Source organism: Colobus angolensis, unplaced genomic scaffold, assembly GCF_000951035.1.
Source record: "Colobus angolensis palliatus isolate OR3802 unplaced genomic scaffold, Cang.pa_1.0 Scaffold85, whole genome shotgun sequence".
NCBI classification, from domain to species: Eukaryota; Metazoa; Chordata; class Mammalia; order Primates; family Cercopithecidae; genus Colobus; species Colobus angolensis.
Genome location: NW_012122376.1, coordinates 2,092,182 through 2,115,062, shown reverse-complemented (window position 1 = coordinate 2,115,062; position 22,881 = coordinate 2,092,182). Strand labels below are relative to the sequence as shown.

Here is a 22,881-nt window from a genome sequence, read left to right as displayed (position 1 = left end):
TTGATTGATTGATTGATTGATTGAAATGGGTCTCACTCTGTTGCCCAGGCTGGTCTTGAATGGGCTCAAATGATCCTCCCACCTCAGCCTCCCAAAATGCTGGGATTACAAGTGGGAGCCATTGCTCCTAGCCCTTTCCCTAGTTTTAAAACAAGGGGATCAGATTTTCATTTTGCAAGCTTCCTCCAGATTGCAGAGGCTGAACCTGAGTAAATGGCCGTGGTTGTGGAGCTGCTCCAGAGTCTTCACGGTTCCTTTTCCTGTATATCTGACAGCTAGCACAGTGGCTGCATGCGCTGGGAACTACAGAGCTTTCCTACTTCCAATCAGCAGTGAGGAGGTAAGCACACGGCATCTCCCATTCACTTCTGAGCCTCTCTGCATATCCAGTAGCCAAGTCTCTTTCACACAGCTCACCCAGAACATCATCACCAAACAGGTTGCCTTGAAAACTAGTGCAATATGAGGCAGCCAACCTAGAGCCACGCACTGAGAAGCCGGCAGTGTCTAGACAGCATCAGTGAGGAGTTGAGTGCATCTGAAGCTAAAATAAGGGGATCTGTGAACTTTCTGTAAATTGAGGACTGAATCAGAAGCATCTGGGCCCTGACACAGGCCCTGGGTTGCCAATACACTTGCTCCTGGCTGCTGGCCACTCTGCTGGGAGGTGGTTTCTTGTATTAGACATAAAATAGTAAGCAATGCGTTGTTTACTTTGAGAAAATATTTCTCCCATTTGTCTTCAGCCCTGTTGGTTTCTCTAATATGTTATTATTCCTAAATTTGGGATATTTTCCAAGATATTCATTTTTAGGGCTGTCTCAAAGTCCTTTCTAGATGGAGAAGAGATATAAATTAGACTCACAGAGAGGAAGTTAAATAATTTTGCTTTTTGGAATTGGATTAATGAAAACATTGCTCAAACAAGTGACCTTCATTTTTAGCTTCATTTGGACAAACTAGAGCTGTTACCTGTTTGTCCATCTGTCTGTCTGTCTGTGATCACTGAAAAATGAGTGAATCTGTAATAGAGACTAACGTAAGTATTGCATCAACGAAGATCTCTTACATGCACTAAGTAATCAACCATCATTCACCCTGGCCTCAGGTGCTCATCTAAAACATACTGCATGCACTTCTGTTTATTCATTTCTTCATTCATAATTCATCCCACAAATGTCTACTGAGAACTGACCTGTGCCAGGGGCACATGGTGAGCTAGAGCAGATTATGTGCACTTGGCCTCATGGAGCTCCCAGAGACTCCAACCTATGTGCTTTCAATCCCAAGGGCTCCTTCTATTTCCTTTACTCCACAGATGCAAAAATTTAAAATATAATGTGGCAGGCCAAATACTCAGATGGTTTTTAAGATTCCTCTTGGTGTACATGCCCTATATGTTCCCCTCTCTTTGATGGTGAAAAGATCCTATGAATATGATGGGCGATCACGTCCGTGATTAAGTTACACTATATGGCAAAAGGGTTGGGTTTTACAGATGTAATTAAGGTTACTAATCAGTTGACATTGAGTCACTCAAAAGGGAGATTATATAAGATGGACCTGACCAAATCAGACGAGCCTTTTATAGAAGTCAGAGAGATTCAAAGTAGCAGAGATTCTCCTTCTGGCCTTGAAGAAACAAACAACATATTGTGAGCTGCCCATGGCTAGAGCCTCAGACAGTGACCTGAGGCAGTCCTCCAAAAGCTGAGAATGATCTCTGGCTAACAGTCTGTAAGAAAATGGGGACTTCAGTCCTGTAGCCACAAGGAACTGAATTCTGCCAAGAACCATTGATCTTGGAAGAGGACCCCCAAGCCTCAGAGATCACAGTCTCAGGTGACACCGCGATTCAACCTGAAGAGATCCTAATCAGAGAAGCCATCTAACCTACACCAGAATTTCTGATCTACAAATAATCATGGCATTGTTTTAAGCTGCTATATATGTAATAATTAGTTAGGCAGCAATAAAAAATAAATACAGATTGTGTCTGCCAGATTTTTTTCGTTTTTACTAATAGCCAATCATAACAGACACAATATGTGATCCTACCCTAAACTGGTATCATCTCAGTCATAAGTACAGCAGCTAGCTGCTCTAGCTGCTCTAGCTGCTTCAGTTAATTTGTACATGGTGGTCATTTCCCTCGGACTGGAGAACCCCTGCTGACAACCCTGTGGACCATCATTTTGGAAACACTTAATGTGGCATGGGACAACCTTGAGAATCTGGCTTCTGCTATTACATGCTTGATACAAATGTCATTAACTTGGAAAACTTTTAGCCATTATTTCTTCAAATCTTTTTTCTCCTCACTCCTCCCCTCTGTTCTTTCTGTGTATCTAATCACATGTGTGTTGGGCTTCTTGATATCATCCTCCAGGTTACAGGAGCAGCATCCATAAAGTGCTAGTTACAATTTGCCTGCACCCAAGGGCCACGTCTTTGTGCCATGGCTCTGTGATACAGTTGGAGACGGTGGGAAAACGTATGTTGAAACTTGGACAACAACAACAATTCACTGTCATGGGGAACAAACTTCTTGCCAATTCCAAGGCTCAACCCTTTATATAGGTTATGTCTTTTAATGCCCCCAGCAACCCTATAAGGCAGATATTATCATAGTTCATATGAACACAGATGAGAAAACGAGGCTCAAAGAGAACAAGAAAACTGTCAAGGTCACTCAGTTAGCAAGAGCCCAGACAGTCTAAATCCAGTGCTCATTCTCTTAACCACACCACCACCTTTCACCTGCCATCTCTTCTCTCCCTTGGTTAGACTGAAATTTGGATACGGTTTCCCCACAAGTTCCCAGTTCCCTGGTGGAAATTGACCAAAATGATGTCAGATAGATCTTACAGTGCTCTCTCTTTCTTGCTGTTTCTCCTTCTCTGAATCTCACTCTGGCTCTCTCTCTCTTTTTTAAAATTTTTCTCTCTTGTCTTCATTTTGGAAAGTTCATTGATCTTTTCTTCTGCAGCATCTAGTCTGCTGTTAATCCCATCCAGTAAAATTTCCATTTTAGATAGTGTCATTTTTTTCTTATCAAGAAGTTCTTTTTTAAAAAATAATCCATTTCTTGCCCCATTATGGTGATGTCTTTTCTTAAATCCTTGCATTTAAAGGGAAAACAATATAATTATAATATCTGTAATAGCCTTTTAATAGATCATTGCTTGTGAATTCTCTCATTTGCATCATTAATGAATATGTTTTTACTAACTAGCATTATCTTGGTTATGAGTCATATGCTCTGGATTCTTTGAAAGTTTAGTAATTTTGATTGGATGCCAGACATTGTAAATTTTATATTATTGCTTGCTGGATTTTGTTGTAGCCTTGTTAAAAAAAAAAAAAAAAGTTTAAACTTTGTTTGCCAACTAAACCACTTGAGGAATAGCTTGATTATTTCAACAACTGGTTTTAAAATTACTATGGATGGATCTAGGGTAGCCTATACTGAGGCTAGTTTAGCCACACTACTAAGACATGACCCTCCTCGGCGCTCTATGTGATTTTCCTGTATTCAGTGAGGTCTCTACATTCCAGGTGGTGAGGGACCTGAATGATTCATGGCTCTGGGGTGGTGCTGGGAAGTGCTCATCTCACAGCTCCCCAGTTAGATGTTCTTTTCTTGCCAGTTTTCTCTGTCTGGTCATAGAGACTTTCTCCCTACACAGCATAGATTAATTTTCAGCCAGACTCAAGAGGGCCTGATGCAAACTTCTGGAGTTCTTTTTTTTTTTTTTTTTTTTTGCCTACCTCCTTCCTCTCAAGAAGTATGCCTTGTAAATTACAGTCACACCCTGTGTCTCTTCAGCTCAGAGAGACTACTGGGTTCTGCTTAGGTTTTCCCTTCCTGTGCCACCATTCAAAAATTGTCATTCCTTCTGCCTGAAATGTCTTCCCCTTCCCCATTTGCCTATGCTCTCTCTGTCCTGCCACGCCTGGAAACCTCCCACTCTTCCATAAAGAATGTGCCCGAAGGTCTCCTCTGTGCAGTCTTGCTGAGTTCTCTGGATCCACAACTCTGTGTAGACACCCTGGCCTGGCATCATTGGGATGGGTGTCTCCTCAATTAGAAGATAAGCCTTTTTGACCTCTATGTCCCCAGCACCTACCACAGTTCCTGTCACAGAGTAGGTCCTTAATACGCATTTGTTACAAGAGCAAGCTCAAGTGTCTCCTCTGTAATCCATCTGCTCCAGTAGAGGAGGAAGAGGATGTAGGGTGGCAACTACAGAGGGCAGTAAGAACACATGTGGTCCTCAGGGCTGTAAGGAGGTTCTCAGTGAGAAAGCCGTGGGTGGACAAGTGTCTCAATCAGAAGGAAAGAGAAATGGCCCTCAGTTTAGAGGGGGCACAATGACTGCCCCCAGCCACCTGATTCTGGTGTCGTTGACTTTCTCTGTAGTTAGCTCTGAACCTCCCTGGGTTCCAGCTGTCGTTGTCAGGAGATGTGCTGCTTCCCCCAGCACCACATGAGAAGTACAGTCTGTAGAAGAAGACGTAACCTAGATGGAATCCTCCTTCCGCCGCTCCTAACTGTGTCACTGTGCAGCCTGCACCATGTCTCTGGCCTTACAGAATTTTCTCTTTGGAAAAATAGGCCTCATGTGTCTCACACAGCTGTTGTGAGCTTCAATGAGGCAATTCAGGAATCAGCTGACACCGGCCTCTTTTGTTCCATCTCCATCTCTCAGCTCTCCTTGCACACAGTGCTCCTGGCTTCCACACTCTCCTCTCTGACTCACATCTGCCCCCACTCCCTGCCCTTCCACGCACTGGTTTTCTTAACAAGGACAATTCAACTGGCCTTTTTGTGACTTTCTTTGGGGTTCATGCAGTTGGAAAATATTGGTCTAGAACTTGCAGATCATGGTTTCAGAACTGCAACAGAACCACCAAGTTCTCTATTTAAAAACATAGATTTCTGGAAGCCACCCCTCCCAGAACCCAGGGGTCTGAATTCTTAGAACGTTCTAAGGATTCTAAAATACACTAAGGTGCAGGGGCCATGCAATCTTCCATAAGATGGCAAAACCTCATTTAGATCCTTGTTCCTAGGGAGGTTCATTTTATGTCACAAATGCCTCATTAATGCTCTCTGCCCTAACCCTAGCTTTACCGTGAGGGAGTCAGGTGTGAATGAACTCACACTCTCAAGAGTCTCTTGTCGGTGATGGAATTTGCAGCTGGCCCCAGGAGTGGGCATGCTCTGAATGAAAACTGTGCATTTAGCTCCTGGCCAATTTGATGACTAATTTCTAAATTGCTTGGGGGATGGGGTTACCCTGAGCCAAGAATATAGAAGGTCATAAGTCCCTGTGACCTGACATTTTGAGTATGGGGAAGGAGGGAAGGGAAGCATTTTGCCCCAACTTAAACAAGACGGCTTACAAAGCAGCAGCACCCATAAAGCACTGGTTACAATTGGCCTGCACCCAGGGGCCACGTCTTGGTGCCATGGCTCTGTGTCACTTTCATGTGGTACAGCCTCCATGTTAGCCCCAAGACTTAACCCTTTATATAGGTTATCTCTTTTAATGCCCCCAGCAACCCTATAAGGCAGATATTATCATTGTTCACATGAACACAGATGAGAAAACTAGGCTCAAAGAGAACAAGAAAATTGCCAAGATCATTCAGCTGGCAAAAGCCCAGACAGTCTCAACCCAGTGCTCTTTCTCCTAACCACACTACCACCTTTCATCTGCCATCTCTTCTCTCCCTTGGTTTGGCTGAAATGTGGATGTGGTCTCCCCACAAGTTCCCAATTCCCTAGTGGAAATTGACTAAAATGATGTCAGACAGATCTTACAAGCTTTAGTTGCCAATGCCATGGGTCAACTCACACTTGACCTCTCGTTAAATACTGTCCATTGTCGCGAGATTGGAGACCTCACTCACCAGATCTGCCTCCTGATGCAACAAAACCGACTTCAGACTTCTGAATCCTCACACCTCTTTAGGACCTTGCCCTCTGACAGGCAGCTCCAGTTGGCAGGTGCAGGGAGGGCTGGAAGAATATGGTGAGAAGGCAGCATTGAGACCCAAGCACAGCCATTTCATTTCCCTCTCAGTTCTGGGGCTTCTCATGTCTGCGTTTGAATGGAGGCCATCAGCCATTGTCAGTGGAGGCTGAGCTGAGGCTTCTAGGAGGAGCCCAAGCACCCACCAGACAGCAGGCAAGGCACAGGAATGAGGCAGGGGCTCCCAGCCTGTTGGCGGAGTGGCGGAGCTCATGAAAATCTTTATTGCCCTTTGTTAAACAGCCTTTTCTCAGCCCTCCTCAGGCTAGAGGTAGAGTCTTCACTGCAGTCATAGCCACGAGCACATCCCAGCAAAAATAATGCTTGGAGGCCAGGACTTCATGGGGAAAGGTGAGACTCCAAAGGCTTTGATCTGGCTAAGCTCTTCAACTTGGTCTGGAAAGAGGGAAAATTGTTTTGCACCTTTTGATAACTGTGAGAAGAAAGGAAATGTTCGCTTTACCTCCTGTTTGCTCTCCGTGACCTGTTTATTTCCTGAATCAAATTCTCTTGAAGCCCAAATACTTAAAACTTGAGTGCTTTTATTTTACAAGACTGAACGGTGTACTCCAACCACTTGAAAACATTCAGCAAAGCCCAGAGCGAAGTTTCCACACTATGGTGGGATATTGAAACCACTCTGGGAGACTTCTTCTTCCAGCCATGACAGAGTAACCCGACAACAGCTAGGAAACAATGACTTCCTGAAACCACGCTGGGAGACTTCTTCTTCCAGCCATGACAGAGTAACCCGACAACAGCTAGGAAACAATGACTTCCAGACATTGAACAACAAGCAATGCAGCACTATGACCCCTGAGAGGTGAGTCCTACAATTGTCCCCACCTGGAGCCAGTGTCCAGGTTGCAGCTTGGGAGGGGAAACTCAGCTGAGCCTGGGGTCTTTGCTGAGTGGAGGAGGTAGAGAAGGAAATTAGAGAGGCCGATGTAGCTGGAATTTGGGAAGAGGAGAACCGCAAAGGAGAGTTCCAGCAGCCTGCAAGGGACCTCCCAGGTCTTTGCCTGAATACTGATCTGCACCTGCCCAAGAGAAAAATACCTGAAACCAAGAAAATAACTTCCAGAAAATGGTAGGTCACAACATTCAGGACCTACTTGGAAGCAATTTAGGTTCCCGCCAGCCAAGGTACAAACACCTTGTCACACACGAGACATCAGGTAGAGTCCTCAGGAGGGTCATGTTGTAACGCTGGGACTAAATTAGCCCACGTCAGGGTTTCTCGGCCTCAACACCATGGACATTTTCAGCTAGGTAATTCTTTGTTACAGGGTGGAAGGTGGCACTGTCCTGTGCATTGTAGAATATTAGCAGCATCTCTGGCCTCTACCCATTAGACACCAGTAGCACTTTCCCCCAGGTTGTCACAACCAAACTGTCTCCAGACATTACCGAATATCCCCAGGGACATTTGAACAAGCCCAAACAAATCCAAAAAGTAAGCCTCAAAAGGGTCAAGCTGTTTTCAAATAACTTAAACTTAACAAAATCAAACACCAAACAATGTTAAATTCACAGTGTCCAAAATTCAATTTTAAAATTACCGAGTGAGACACATGCACACGTATGTTTACTGTGGCACTATTCACAATAGCAAAGACTTGGAACCAACCCAAATGTCCATCAATGATAGACTGGATTAGGAAAATGTGGCACATACACACCATGGAATACTATGCAGCCATAAAAAAGGATGAGTTCGTGTCCTTTGTAGGGACATGGATGCAGCTGGAAATCATCATTCTCAGCAATCTATCACAAGAACAGAAAACCAAACACCGCATGTTCTCACTCATAGGTGGAAATTGAACAGTGAAAACACCTGGACACAGGAAGGGGAAATCACACACCGGGGCCTGTTGTGGGGTGGGGGAAGGGGTGAGGGATAGCATTAAGAGATATACCTAATGTAAATGATGAGTTAATGGGTGCAGCACACCAACATGGCACATGTATACATATGTAACAAACCTGCACATTGTGCACATGTACCCTAGAACATAAAGTATAATAAAAAAAAAATTACCTAGTGTGCAAAGAAGCATGACCTGTAATCAGGAGGAAAATCAATCACTAGAAATGATGCAGAAATAACAGATGCTGATCAAATGAGCAGCCAAGGACCTTAGAACAGCTCGAGAAGGTAGAGGAAAGTGTAGACATGAGGAGGGATGTGGGAGATGAAAAGAGTCGCCTGGTAAGTGTTTTTCCTTGTTTGTCATTGCCAATGCCTTCACGCTGCCCTGGGCCCACTGGGTCACAACAGCCATGACTTCGCCAGAGGCATATGCAGTTCTTTAAAAAGTTCACTATGAGGCCGGGCACAGTGGCTCACACCTGTAATCCCAGCACTTTGGGAGGCCAAGGCAGGCGGATCATGAGGTCAGGAGTTCAAGATCAGCCTGACCAACATGGTGAAACCCCGACTCTACTAAAAATACAACAAAATTAGCCAGGCATGGTGGCGTGCACCTGTAATCCCAGGTACTCGGGAGGCTGAGTCAGGAGAATCATTTGAACCCAGGAGGCAGAGGTTGCAGTGAGCCAAGATCGTGCCACTGCACTCCAACCCCCGGCAACAGTGTGAGACTCAGTCTCAAAAAAAAAAAAAAAAATTCACTATGAATTCAGCACTACTGGCTAAACCCAATTTGTTTTGTTTTGTTTTTGAGACGGAGTGTTGCTCTGTTGCCCAGGTTGGAGTGCAGGGGCACGATCTCGGCTCATTTCAAGCTCTGCCTCCCAGGTTCATGCCATTCTCCTGCCTCAGCCTCCTGAGTAGCTGGGACTACAGGCACCCGCCTCCACGCCGGGCTAATTTTTTGTATTTGTAGTAGAGATGGGGTTTCACCATGTTAGCCAGGATGGTCTCGATCTCCTGACCTCGTGATCTGCCCACCTTGGCCTCCCAAAGTGCTGGGATTACAGGTGTGAGCCACTGGGCCCAGCTGGCTAAACCCAAATTTTTTAAAAGAATGAATAGAAAAGGGAGATGGAAATGATGATGGAGATTTTGAAAAATATTAGGAGGCATGGCCAAATAGTGATTTCCAAATACAAAATCTTTCTTTGGCTCATCTAATGATTAAAGGCATTAGAAACTGTCGCCTATCAGAGGACAGATGGGTGAGCCTTGGCTGATGCATCTCAGCCTACACCTACCATCAGAAAGGTCTCCACAATCACTTAGGAGATGCCCACTACATTCACACCTTAGGAGATACGAGCACATCACTGAATTCTATGAGGTTTCCCTTCCCAGGTTGGCAAAACCATTCAAGCTCTGCTGCATAGAGTCTCAGAAAGTGTCCCTGCTTGCCATGTGGACAGAAGGCAGAGCTTCAATATGGGCTCATCCCATCCTCCAGTTACAGCTACATTGATATCTGAAATTCATCAAAAACATACGCAGGGGGAGACATGCCCTTAACACACTGTATTTCTCAGAGTTTGCAGCATTTTTTGAGTGTGCAGACATCAAGTCTTTGAAAATATGAACCCGGGGATCCTCGGCACCCCTCACCATCACCTGCTTCCAATCCTGGTTACTTTCAGCACAGCAGGCTCTGTTCCTTGTTGCTATCAGAAGGAAGTCTATGTGAGGGTATGCGTGTGGCTGGATCGTCCCTGGGCTGGAGTTCAGCAGGTGAGAGGTGGGTTCTCCAATCATTAAGACAGCTCAGGACTAAGCCCATGGTTTTGGAAAAATTTGAGTCTGTAGGTTTTACACTAAAATCAAGCAGATTTGCAGGACCTCATGGGAAGAACTTGAAATCCATAAGGTTTTTACAGAAATAAAACCTCCAAAACTCACGTTTGCCAGATAACCAGCCAGTTTCTTTAATCTAGGACCTTTGTGCATTGAGAGTTCATCCCAGAGACCTTGCTCATTTGTCAGCCCATTGAGTACTTTATGGTCAAAGCCTGGGGCAGGTTAATCAATGGCCTTGGAGCTGATAGAAGAGAAGGAGTCACGGGGCCAAGTCCAAAGGCAGAACCCAGAAGCTGCTAATTGGGGTCTCTCATCACTTCAGCTTGGGAAATTGAGTAAGGAAGCTTCCTTCTTCCTAAATTTCCTAATCTAAATAATGCTGAGATGTCCTGGTAGGAACAACATGACGAATAGTTTAATGGATGTGAAGTATTTTAAAATCGGAAAGGTTTGCTACCAAAAGTCAAGAGCAGAGCTTGAAGTTCAGAGGGACAGGAGGTCAAATCCCATCTGATGGTTTTCAAACCTGGCCCGCCCTTGAGCCAAGGAGGCAGGCCCTTCCTGGACAACTTCTGGAGTCAGATACAGTGAGGCCCATCCAGCCCATCAGACTGATTGTGGGTGGAGGCTTGGATCTGGCATTCATTTTAACATTGGTGGCTCACTTGTTGGCTGTCAATAGTAGCAAGGCATTGGGCCCTGAAAAAAATGTAGCTGTGACTGTCACATATTTGAAGTTTTTTGTAACCTCCTAAAAAGATGTACTTTTTTCACATTGTTTTATTTAGTGTAGCTATAGGAATAAGTGAAGTTTTACATATGAAGAAAATGAGAATGCCAGATCTACTGTTTGCTGCATAGGGTTTAAAATGAAGCCATGAACACTTTTGTAAAATGCATGATAATATAATTCAACAAGTTTTTCTCTCTCTGGAGGACTGGAAAATAACCTCAATGAAAATTATGCAATGATAAAATTCTGTCCCCATCTGATTAATTACTTGTGAATAATGACATCTCTGATTTCTTTCAATTATATTCTAATTGCACACCTTTTGCTCTGGTTGATTGGGCAATGGAGTAATGAACAACTATTACTGAATTTAATTAGCACCATTATTTCTGTGGCCTTTACATCTCTGTTGTGAACAAGGAAATTCACACTCCCAGGGCTGGAACTGGAAGAAGCCAGCCTTGAACCTTGCAAAACCTGTTCCTTCCACATTGTGCTGGCTTCCTTCTGCCCAGTCTGGGGAACAAAAGGCCTGGCGTATTTGCCAGTATTCATGGGAAGGCTTTCCTAATAACAGCATCAATATTCAGAATTTTCATAAGACATTAGCAATTTGCATGTTACATCTATCAAAAGAGATGGGTAAATGAGCTATATGGGAGTCAATTACAATGTCGTTCATAATTTATTCCATGTACAATAAAGAGCTGATCAGATTTCATGCATGTTTACTTCCTGAAAAGATAACTGCTTATAGCTGATACTAGTTGCAGAACACAAATATGTTTCAGAGTAAGGTGTTTATCTCACTTTTACATTTTAAATCTCCAAAGTTCTCTCTCTCTCTCTCTCTTTTTTTTTTTTTTTTACAAAGTTGTCTCTGCTTGAAAATTAGAGCTTGCTCTCAAAAATAAAAGACCATTCTTACTGGCCTAACTTGAATCATCCTATTTTAACTCAATGAAAACATGTCATACATATTCTCCTGCAAAACACAACAGGAAACAAATAGGAATTTGCTTTTAAAGACAGGTGATTGCAAACATACAGAGCTAAGAATATTTAACTCACAGAAACATGCTGTAGTTTCTAAACATGGATACAAATTACCCAACTCAGTAGTCTTTGGAGCACCATTAAACGTTTGTAAATGCAGACATGTGTCATCGTAAATTACCTTCATCCAATATGCTTTCTCCTTCCCCCATATTTCAAAAACTAAAATAAATTCAGAAATGAAGAATGCTTTTCCAAATCCCTTAGGGAAGTCTACAAACACATATGATTAATTTATTAGACCAGATAAAACACCTGAACTGTCTGAGAAGCAACAAGTCCATCTCTCTCTGAGTCAAGTGTGTACCCACTCACCCACCCAGGCTCAGCCGTACCTCATATCTGCTGGCTGTCTGCTCAGCCGTCTTCAAGCCTTGACACATATGGATGATACAAACTTTGGCTCTTCTCTGGGAGGGAAACCAGTTACTCTTCACAAAATCCATGACCATCACATGGTTTTTCAACTCTGTACTAAATGTTTTTATCTGGAAAGTCCGATGCACGGCCGTTTCTGCATAGCAGGCAGCATACCCCTGCTGATGAGTTTTTGTAGGAATTCCAGAGTGCCGCATGATACTCGGAATCTTGTGACTTTAGCTAGCGAGACTGGCAAACACAATTTTCTTTGTTTAACCCAGGTATTGAGTGCAACAGGAGGGACTTGGGCAGTGCCCCAGCTCGGACCTGTCCCAGTGTTTTCCAACTCCAGAGCTAGTCGTCTCAATATCCCAGCTACATTTGTGAAGGATGTGGATGTGGGAACCTCAAGGGTGACCTTTACATGCCAAAAAAGAAAAAACTTCTTGTTGTGGTCTGTTTCCAGCCTCACGCCTGAGCTCTCGGGTCACTCAACGTCTTCTCTGATTTCAAAGAAGTATTTCTCTTTCCACTGCCTTGAAACTTTGAACACAGAATTCACCCGGTTACTGAGAGATTCAACATGTTTGCCAGTCTCTATCCTCTCAAATCCAAATAAATTATTTACAGGGCTCTATACAAAGGAACCAAGAGGAATGATCGTTGCTTTTTAGAATTCCTGCTTTTACTTGCCAGGACTGAAAGGAATAAGTGCAGGCTGCCTACCAATACAAAGAGCGTCCTCAGCCCTGGAGAAGAAACACATTCAAGTGAAAAAGAGAACTCCCAGTGCAGAAGCAGCAACGGCTGCAAGAGGCCATCAGAAAAACAGCGTGTCACGTGGGGGCTTGGGGGTGGAGTCCACTTGCCTAGAAGGGGGCTCTGGTCCTGGGTCAACCATGGGAAGTTCCCTCACCACCCTGAGCCTCAGTTTACCAGGAGGAAAACTGGAATGAAAATACCCCATCTGCCACTCACAGGGTTATTGTTAGACTCTGGTGAGCGAAACAGTGAGACAACAACAGCACGGAATAGAGTCATGTTAGGCATCATTTTGAAAGTACAGTTGCACGTTCTCTACCCAAATTTTTTTGCACAGTGTTCGCTACACATATGATAGTGGAGATTAACGTGGTGCTAATAATTGTCGGATTCTAAATTTCAAATCAATTAGAATTGCAGATCCATGGTATATGCCTCATTTTGTTTCTTGTTTTGATGCCATTTCTATTAACCTAGTAATTTACAAGTGAAAATGGCAAGCCTTGGATCAAGGGGGTGCGCCAAGAGGAAGCAGATGACAGCATCATGGCTGTGCTCCAAGTCCAGACACAGAACTCTTCTCCACAGGTGACTTTCTCTTGGCAGAGACACCCCCTTGAATAATTAACTCACCTGCCCCACATTGAAAGCCATGGGGGAGGCTAAAGAAAGAAGGGCCTCCAGATAACTTTCCTGAAAACAGAGCTGCAGTCCTAGCCCAGAGCCATGAGCCTTCCTGCAGCAGATCGAAGCTTTGCATGTCACAATCAGCAGGGCTAGGACCTGGGGGCTAAAATGCTAAACTTCCACCTTCAGAGGTAATGGAAGTATTGAAGATGGGAACCGAAATGAAGGAGAAGACAGAAAAGATTTTAGAGATCATTTAGGCCAACATTCTCATTTGAGTGTTAAAGTAGAAGACCTACAGAGATTCAGTGCTGGCTCAAGATCACACAGTGAAGTGGAGTTCATGGTTTCTTAAACAGAACACAGCCCAGGTCTGCCTGGGTATCTCCCAAGGATGTCAGTGAGAATGTCAGCACCCAACTGATGACATCCATGGCTGACTCAAACCTGAGAGTCATGCTGGAAGCTCCCCAGGAGCTACACCATGGAGCACCATCTTGGATTTGGAAGCAATGTGGTAAAGAAAGCCACGGGAGACATTTAAGCAATAAAAACATTAAAATTGAACAGGGACATCGAGGAAAGAGGGGATCTGCTTGCATGTCTGGCAGCTATGAAGGTCATTCTTGTGCCCCCAAAGGCGCCATTTAAACCAGCTCCCACTGGTGCCTATCTGCTCCTGTCCAGCAGACCCTGCAAGGCAGGCAACAAATAATAAAGTCTTTTCTTCCACCACTACACACACTAAAGGGCCTTGGACAATGCTGAGACCAGCAGGACTGGCCATCAGCTGCTCCGAGACCAGCATGGAGAGGTCTGATGATTGGCTGACTGCTAGTGCGAGCACTTGTCACGAGCAGAGCCAGCCTGTGGGGATTATGGAGATTCCAAAGATCATTAAGGCTATGGGTGAATTTTTCTCTCTCCTTTAACCACAGCTGGTGGCTGGATCTTAAGTGGCCAGTATGGCCAACAAGAGGAAGGAGCAATATGGTCTTAGGCAGTTCTCCAGGATTCTTGGCCAATAGGGCTGGACAGAAGCCTTGGGACTGTCAGATTCAATTCCTCATTATATGGAGGAGAAAATGGAGGCCCAGAGGGACAGAACCTTGACTGAGAGGTCAGAGGGCTGGAAAGAGCACAGGATGGACAATTGGAGATGGGTTTGCACCTAGACCCTAAGACAAACTAGCAGGTGATTGTGGACAAGCCTCCTCCCTTCTGGCTTAAGTTCCCTTTAACCACAAGCCCCCTGGCTTCTCTGACACCCCTGGGTTCTAGAGTATGTCAATTTTGACCACGTGCAGACACAGCTCAGCAGAGAGCAGCTCTACCCTCCCTGGACAGGCCTTCCTGTCTGGGTCACTGAGGTGGGGGTGGGTGCAGAAGAATGAGCTGATATCTTTCCATCTGCCCTCGGAACTGTTGCTCCTCACATCCAGCAGGGCCACAACCTCCACAGTCCAGCCACTGTGCTCTCTTGAAGCACAGCCTCCAAGTAAGAAGACGTGGCTCCTGCTGATGTTCACAGTGCTTGCCTTGCAACCTTGGGCGAACTGCACACTACCCTTGCCTCAGCTTCCTCATCCATTTAAGAAGATAACAATAGTGCCTTCTTTGATGGGCTGCTGTGGAGACTGAAGCAGCTGGCACTAGTAAAGGGCTTGGGACAGAGCCTGGCACCGGGCACCTGCTCGACAGACACCAGCTGTCATCACTCCCAAAGGGCAAAGACTCTAAATTGCCAGACACATCATTTTAATACTAAAGAAGGAAGATTGTTAAGGAGAAGCTGGAACTCAACTGGCCATCCTAAGACTCTATCTCCAAGACTCCCTCTGCCATGTAATGCTGCGCAGAACAGGGGCAGGTGGCCAGCCTTAATCTCCTCACATGGGGAATAGAGTTAGCATCCCCGGAGCAGATGGCTGTGAACATTGCATTAGCTGGTCGGTGCATGTGAAACTGTTTTATAAACTATATATTTTTAAAACTATACATGTGTAGATTTTTAATGCTAGATGCCAGCAAAAACAACTGAAGGAAGAAGTGCCAGACATAAGCACAAACTGAGCTAGTTCTCACCCAAAGGACAGAAAGTCAGTCACATTTACAGTCACGAAAGAATGGTGGCATCAGGCACCACCATGCCACCACATTCACGCATATTGCCAAGGACACTGAACGCTTTTTGGTTTGCCAAGAGTCCCGCTCTTCTGGGAACTCTTCCCCTACATCTGCCCCAAAGCATCCCATATGGTGCCCATAGAAGCTGGCCATGCCTCTGACCTCATTGACTGGCCATTGACTGGCCCAGATGTCGGTACCTGGCCCAAATAGGGCCAATCAGAGCCATTTGTTACGATCTAAATATTTGGGTATCCTCAAATTCATATGAAGAAGCCCTAACTCCTAAGGTGACGGTGTTTGATGATGGGGCCTTAGGAAAGTAATGAGGGTTAAATTAGGTCATGAGGGTAGACCCTCATGATAAGACTAGTGGCCTTATGAGAAGAGGAGCAGAGATCTCTCTCTCTCTCCTCCACCCCCTCCTCATGAGCATAGAGGAGAGGCCATGTGGGGACACAGTGAGAAGGTAGCTGATTGCAAGTCGGAAGGAGAGGTCTCTTGGGGACCTAGTCCTGCTGACACCTTGATCTCAGATTTCCAGCTTGCAAAACTGCGAGAGAATACATGTCTGCTGTTTAAGCCTCCCAGTCTATGGTATTTTGTCGTGGCAGCCTGAGCTGACTAAGACTCCTGGAGAAATACCTGGCTCACATGAGGCCAATCAGAAAGAGTCTGTTCTGGAGAACCCTCAACCTGGAACTGAGCAAGAGTGGGTAGCTGAGGCTGTGGGCTGGAACACCACAAGCACTTCTGGCAAGCAGCTGTCACAGAGAGAGGCAGAGGCCAGAAATGGGAGCATGCGGATAGTTCTAGAACCCTGGGTTCTACCCGACCCACATTCTGCATGTGGAACCAACAGGACTATAGTATCCTGACAATACTCTCCCCTTTAGGCTTAAGTCGTTTGACTTAGGTCCTGTTACTTGCAACCAACACAGAGTTTATGTTAATCTTTGAAAATTCCTTCATTTATTAAGCAAGCAGAGATGAAGTGCTTCTGAGCCAGGCACTGTGCAAGGCACCAGTGATACAGAGATGAAAGGGAGTTCACTGTTCAGCAATGGGACAGATGCCTTGACTAGCAGTTATTCAAAGCACAGTGAATGTTTGCTATGAGGGCATCTGCACCAACGTGGTGAGGACACTAAGAAACTTTTATGGGAGAGGGGTATGGCATCAAGTCTTGAATGAGGACTGCTTTACTGCTGAACCCCATGGTTAGCATTGCATGGACAAAAGTCAGCTATAAGACATCACCTTCTACTTTCTGTTCACACATTTTGTCATAAAGCATTCACAGCTGAGAATGGAAAAGCACTAACTGAAGCCATATTTACTGCAAATAATCAGCACTGTTTATGGAAAATGACTTCCTGAATCTTTTGCTGTTTTTTTCTTAAAGCAAATAACTCAGTCACCTACTATAAAAGTTAGATCTCTGACCTTATTAATGTCCTGCAGAATATCCTATTTAATTTCCCTAAATTGGTCCCCGGGGTGACTAACTAAAACTGTAACATTGTTAGCAATTGCAATCCGATGATACCAAATCAACACAAATGAGTCTTGAATGTGTTTAGTGTTGAAATATATGGGAAATTAATCTCTTACCTCTCCCTTGCCCCGAGACAATATGTAGGGCTGTATATAATATGCACTGAAGTATTTAAATAATGAATTATTCAAAAAGAAAAGAAACTGCAGGTACCTGATGCCAAAAATCATGCCTGTGAATTCTTAATCTGTTCTCCAATGGGATTAGCATTTAGGACTATGAAAGATATCCTAATTATGCAGAATTTCAGAGTTGATTTTCTGCAGGGCCTGTGCAGATCTAAAAAGCATTAGGCAACAATAAAAACAGATGACTACGAAGTTCTGAATTCATAATTTAGTTTCCCTTATGGGAGAAATGACATTTTTATTTATGGGCTCTTTACTCATCAGGTGGGTGCTGAAGTTTCTCTCCTTTCTCCAAGGCACAACGCTTGCTGCGAGCGCATCCAAACAATCATCCTTCTAAAACAGATGTGTGAAATTTACAGGGCTGTCTAACACAGGACCAGTGCAATATATTTTTCCTCTTGTTAGTCCCCACCCGCCGGGGTGCTAAAATAAAACAAAAGAACTGAGAATAATATGGCCAACTAAGGAATCCTGGACCTTTTAATCAAATTAGGAAGAGGATGCAAGTTTGCTTGATGAATTCCATTCCCTTGTTAAATTTTCCAGCTACACATTGATAGGATGGAAGGGGAGTAATCCTTTCCGTGGCCAAGTTACAGGGGCTCCATAAAGAGTTGTTCAGTGGGTGGATGGAAAATAAAAGGTGTCAATTATCCTACACACATTTGTTTTTCTTTTCTGTAAATGGAAAACTTTTTTCTTCTTCTTTATACAATGTTTGGACCAGGTGATAATTTCATATTCCCTCCCAACTATCCAAGGCGAAGGGCAAAACACGGAGAAAACTGGAACAGAAGCACAACCAATATTGTCATATTTATCCACAATATTCATTTTCTTCCCGCTTTTGCCAGCAATCAATAATCATTTATTTAGCACCCCCAGGGTGTTCAGCTCTGTGCCAACTACTTCAATTAAATATTCAAAGCCATTTCTAATGCCACTGAAAACCAAAGCAACCGCAGTTAGGGATAAATCACATATCCCTCCTTTAAACTCATTGGGAAGAGTAAGCTATTTGAAAATAACAGATAGTATTGTCATATTTTCCTTCCAATGTCTCAACAGACTTTGAATAGAGAAAACCAATGACTTCGTTAGAAATGATGTTTGCTTTTAAACCATATACGTTTGCAAGCAGGAGGTGGAGGCAAAGATATGGGTGAAGTTTTAAGAAAACATCAAATGCAATTTGCTATTTGTGTCCTGTGGCAATTTTACCCAAAAGGAAAACCTAGAGTGCCTGGCACCTGCCCCTGCCCTCCCTGAAAGACAGCCATGTGTTCTCCTGTCAATGCACAAAGGGCAGCTCCTTTCTGCAGGCCAAGCTGTGGGAGCAAAGGACGGGGGCCTATTGCTGTGGCCTGAGGGTGGACATGCCACTTTTTCCACTTTGCTTGGCACGAACATATTCACTGTCACTCTCAGCCAGGTATTTTTTGCTTGGATGAATTAATTTTTCAATGAGTTGTGCTGAGCAAATTTCTCAAATACAATATTTATCAGCAAAATACCCAAGCCCCAAGGGAAACAGCAGGCCTAACAGCAGCAGACAATGCAGCCACCACCCGCCTCCTGGACTCACCCAAACCTGGTCCCTCCCTCCCATGGGGACAGTAGGTGGGGACCAACTGCTTCAGTAACAACCAGACCCTCACCCACAGGGTGGTGAGGTGGGCACCTGCATGAGGAAGCCCCAGAGGCCAGGCCACTCTGATTCCTCCCCTGGTGCTGAATGAAAGAAAACGGCCTGCAAAGCCCCACCGGTCCACCTGACCCTGCATGGCCCACGCCAGGCAGTCCTGTCTTGGTCAGGGCAGGGCTTTCCACTTACTTAATACCAAGATGATAACCCTGAGACTATCTTCAGCATTAGTGGTGGGCAGGGGTGGGGGAGGGGGACACATGTGGCTACTTGGATCATCCCTACACACCAAGACCAACAACAGGTGTCAGCAGAGCCCTGATTTCCCAAGTATTATTATTATTATTTTTTTTTTTTTTTTTTTTTAGATGGAGTCTTGCTCTGTCGCCCAGGCTGGAGTGCAATGGCGCCATCTCGGCTCACTGCAAGCTCCGCCCCCCGGGTTCACGTCATTCTCCTGCCTCAACCTCACATGTAGCTGGGACTACAGGCGCCCACCACCACGCCCAGCTATTTTTTTTTTTTTGTATTTTTAGTAGAGACGGGGTTTCACCGAGTTAGCCAGGATGGTCTCGATCTTCTGACCTTGTGATCTGCCCATCTCAGCCTCCCGAAGTGCTGGGATTACACGCATGAGCCACCGCACCCAGCCCCCAAGTATTATTATAAAACCACTTCCTCCTAAGTGATTAGTCCTTAACAGTCCCTGTTATAGAAGGTGAGGAGGAAGACAAAGAGAAATAAAATTAAACATGTGTTTAAAATATATATGTATGTACACACACACACATATATTTATATTTATATATGCATGTGTGTGTATATATATGTATATATACACACACATACACAGACATATACATACAAACAAATCTATACATAAAGATATCTAATAATCCATGTGCTTTCTGAAAATGAAATAGGCCCAGTATAATTTATCTTTTGGAACATTTCATATAAGTAAGAACTTTCTACCAACCCCAGCTGTCTAGCAATGAATGAGCCCAGGGGCCTGCAGACCGAATGTGACCCACTGACTGTTTTTGTCAGTAAAGTTTTATTGGCACATGACCATACCCATTTGTGTACATGTCAATGGTGCCTTCACTTCCATAGGATGGCAGAGTTGAATAGTTGCAACACAGACTGTATGGCCTCCAAAGCCTGAAATATTTACTATTTAGCCCTTGACAGAAAGAATTAGTCACTCCCTGAAATGAGACCAGCTGATGAGGTGGTGAGTCGGCTCTATAGTGACCATCAGCTTTGACTTCAACAGAGTAGTCAAACCTGGTTTACCAAGGTTTACCAAACCTACCTATGCAACAGAATCACTGGATGCTTCTAAAAAGCGGTACTCCCAGGGCCCACTGGCCCTGAATCAGAATCTCCAGATGAGTGGGTGGAGCAGGCGGGTTTAAGAGGCACTAGTTGCTCCCAGGAGTTCTGATAGCCACATCTCACCTCTCCTTCACTTTCCACCCTTTTCCTAGATCTTTCCTGTGCATTTCCTCGTTTAGTGTGAAGATGCAATTATTATTCTCATTTTGCAGGTGAGGAGGTGAGGCTCCTGTGATGTGCCTGCTGGTCAATATAGAGCCAGGGCTCAGACTGAAGGGCAGAACCTCTTCCATTAAACCCCTGACCTCTCCCCATGACCTCTAAGATCCACAACCCTATAAAGTCCCAAATAAAACAGGAAAGAAAGCCTCAAAGACAGAGCCAGCTCATTAGCATGTAACCAGCAAATGCACACATTTTGGGTTTGGTATGCCCAGGAGAGCAGGACAGCTATTCAAGGAACTGTGCCTGGCACAAGGATGAGCAAGTTCACACATTCACCCATTCAATAAGCACTACAAAATTCTAGGCACCAGGATAAGATAGGACTATGACCAGGAAGGAGACAGCATGATGCTACCCTCATGGAACATTCCAGAAGAGTTGGAGGGCAGGGGCTTACCCAGATAATTCTAGGAACATTCATTGAGTGTTGAGTTTGCCCTTTGGTCTCGCCAATCACACTCCTACCTGGTCTCCCTTCCCTAAACCTCTGCTTGGCTCTCTCCTTCACTCAGCTCCCAACTCAGATGTCATCTTCCTAAAGACCTTTCCTGGCCAAGCTCCCCCCGTGAGTTCCCTACACTGCTCAGTCTGGTTTCATGTTACTTCTTACCCTGACATATGGATTGATTCTGGTTTTCTCTGGTCTCTCCCTTGCCCCAGGATGAAAACTTTCAGAGAGCAGGACATGGTCTCATGTGTGATGGCTGTGGTGTTCCATATTTGCTCCTGCCTCCCTCCTTCTCTTGCTCCCTCCATCTCTCCTTTCCTTCCCACATTTCACCACCTAAAACATGAATGAACAACAGGGTTCTACCACAGTATTAAGAATATGGGTACTGAAGCAGGGTGGGTATGGCCCTAAAAGAAGGGCCTGCAGGGATTAGATGTTCTTGGCAATATTTGGAAATGAGTGCGTTTGGGTTAGCCCTTCAGTGCAGAATGGCACTTCTTTTGTGGCCCCATCCAATCTCCTCCTCCCCATCTCTGGTACATTCTGTTCAGGCTTTGGCCAGCTTTGTGCAGCGCTGCCCACGGGGCCACCTTGGCCACTGGGGGATGGGGGTGTGATGGATCCCCAGAGGACACACCTGAGATGCTCTTCCTACGGCTCATCTGAGGGGCCATTGGAGGGAGGACTGCTCACCCCAGGGGTTCAGCACTCCTCGCTTTGGTCTTTCCAGTTTCCCAGCTTCATCCTCCTGGTTTCTCACTCACTCCTCCTCCTGGACACATTTCCCAGTCAACTACAGCTGCAAGGCTTGTCTCAGGCTCTGCTGTAAGGGGAAGTCGGGCTGAGCCCAATTTCAACTCACCCGTGATGTCTCCCACCATCTCACCCCTATCGAGTGGCCTGTCCCACCCCTGACCTTGAATTTGAGTTCCCCAGGGGCTTTGGTGGTGCCCTCCTCTTTTCTTGGAATGACTAACAGGATCTTCACAGGTCCTTCTAAGTGGCTGCCTCCATGCCTTGCTCATAACAGAATCTCAATAAACATTTGTTAAGTGTGGTTTCACAAAAATGAATCCATCTACATTTCTGAATAAATAACAGTTCCTGTGTATAAGGATCCTGCCTGAGTCCGTGAATGAGCCTTATCATGGAACACTGAGTTAAGTAGCGTTTAGAGGACCTGGTGTGACTCAGTGGCCCATGGTCCACCTGCTTTCTGTCCTGAGGGTCAGCTGCTTCCCCAGTAGGGCCAACACTCAGGCACTCAGGCATGGAGGCAGGTCATAGAGAATGCAATGCCATAGGCTCCCGTCTGCTTCCAAGCTGCCATCAAAGGGGATACACGCCGAAAATAACACTGAGGGGTTTTTTAACACATGCCAAAAGAGCATGAGGCTATCTCCTATTGTGTTCAAACACAGGGAAAGCGGGCAGCTAAATGCAGGGCAAAGCTGCATTTGCTCTAGCAGGCAGGCAGAAGCCGAAGGAGCTGACTCCTTCACAGTGAGCTCCCCCTCCTGCTCCTTCTCTATAGCTCGCAAGCACCAGTATGTTGAGCCTTTGCCCCAGCCCCATCCTGCCAGGAGGCAGGATGCAGGAAATGTTGGTTGAATTGATCACCGCTCCAACTTTACTGGATTCTCCCTGCATTGGTTCAATAGGCTTCTATTTAACCCTTTGGATATAATTCAGCAAAGTGCACGTCTCTCCAGAGCAGGATTCTGTTTCTGTGCTGCATTTGAGTTCATCTCACGACCTGCTCGGAAACCAGGAAGGATGCCGAAGTGAGTGATCAGCTCTTGATTTTCTGGTGGACCAGCCTCCCCAGCCCCTCTGGCAGCTGTCTGGGAGGCCTCCATTTACTGAGGTGGACAAAGAAACTGCAGCAGCATTGCAAACAGCCCAGGAGTGTGAGGCCTGCCGGACAAGTCTGTTCTGTGTCTGTGAGGAGTGCACACTCTCCGCATTCCCCACTTCTGTGCCTGGACACCCTGGGCTTGGGGTGAGGCCACCTTACTGTATGACTCTGCTCCCTCCCCTCTCGTGTGTCCCCCGGGGTTCTAGCTCTTCATTCTCAGCTGCGCTGCCTGACCT

At 45.3% G+C, this 22,881-nt stretch overlaps 1 protein-coding gene across 1 annotated transcript in view; it reads right to left on the bottom strand.

Annotated features, from left to right (window-relative positions):
- Positions 1 to 12,744, bottom strand: part of LOC105503322 (chromosome unknown open reading frame, human C10orf90) — a 241,141-nt gene extending 228,397 nt beyond the window's left edge. The window contains exon 1 of the mRNA XM_011930181.1: positions 11,896 to 12,744. Coding sequence (XP_011785571.1) covers positions 11,896 to 12,135 — 240 coding nt within the window. The 5' untranslated portion in view covers positions 12,136 to 12,744. The remainder of the gene's footprint in view (positions 1 to 11,895) is intronic.
- Positions 12,745 to 22,881: the final 10,137 nt, after the last annotated feature.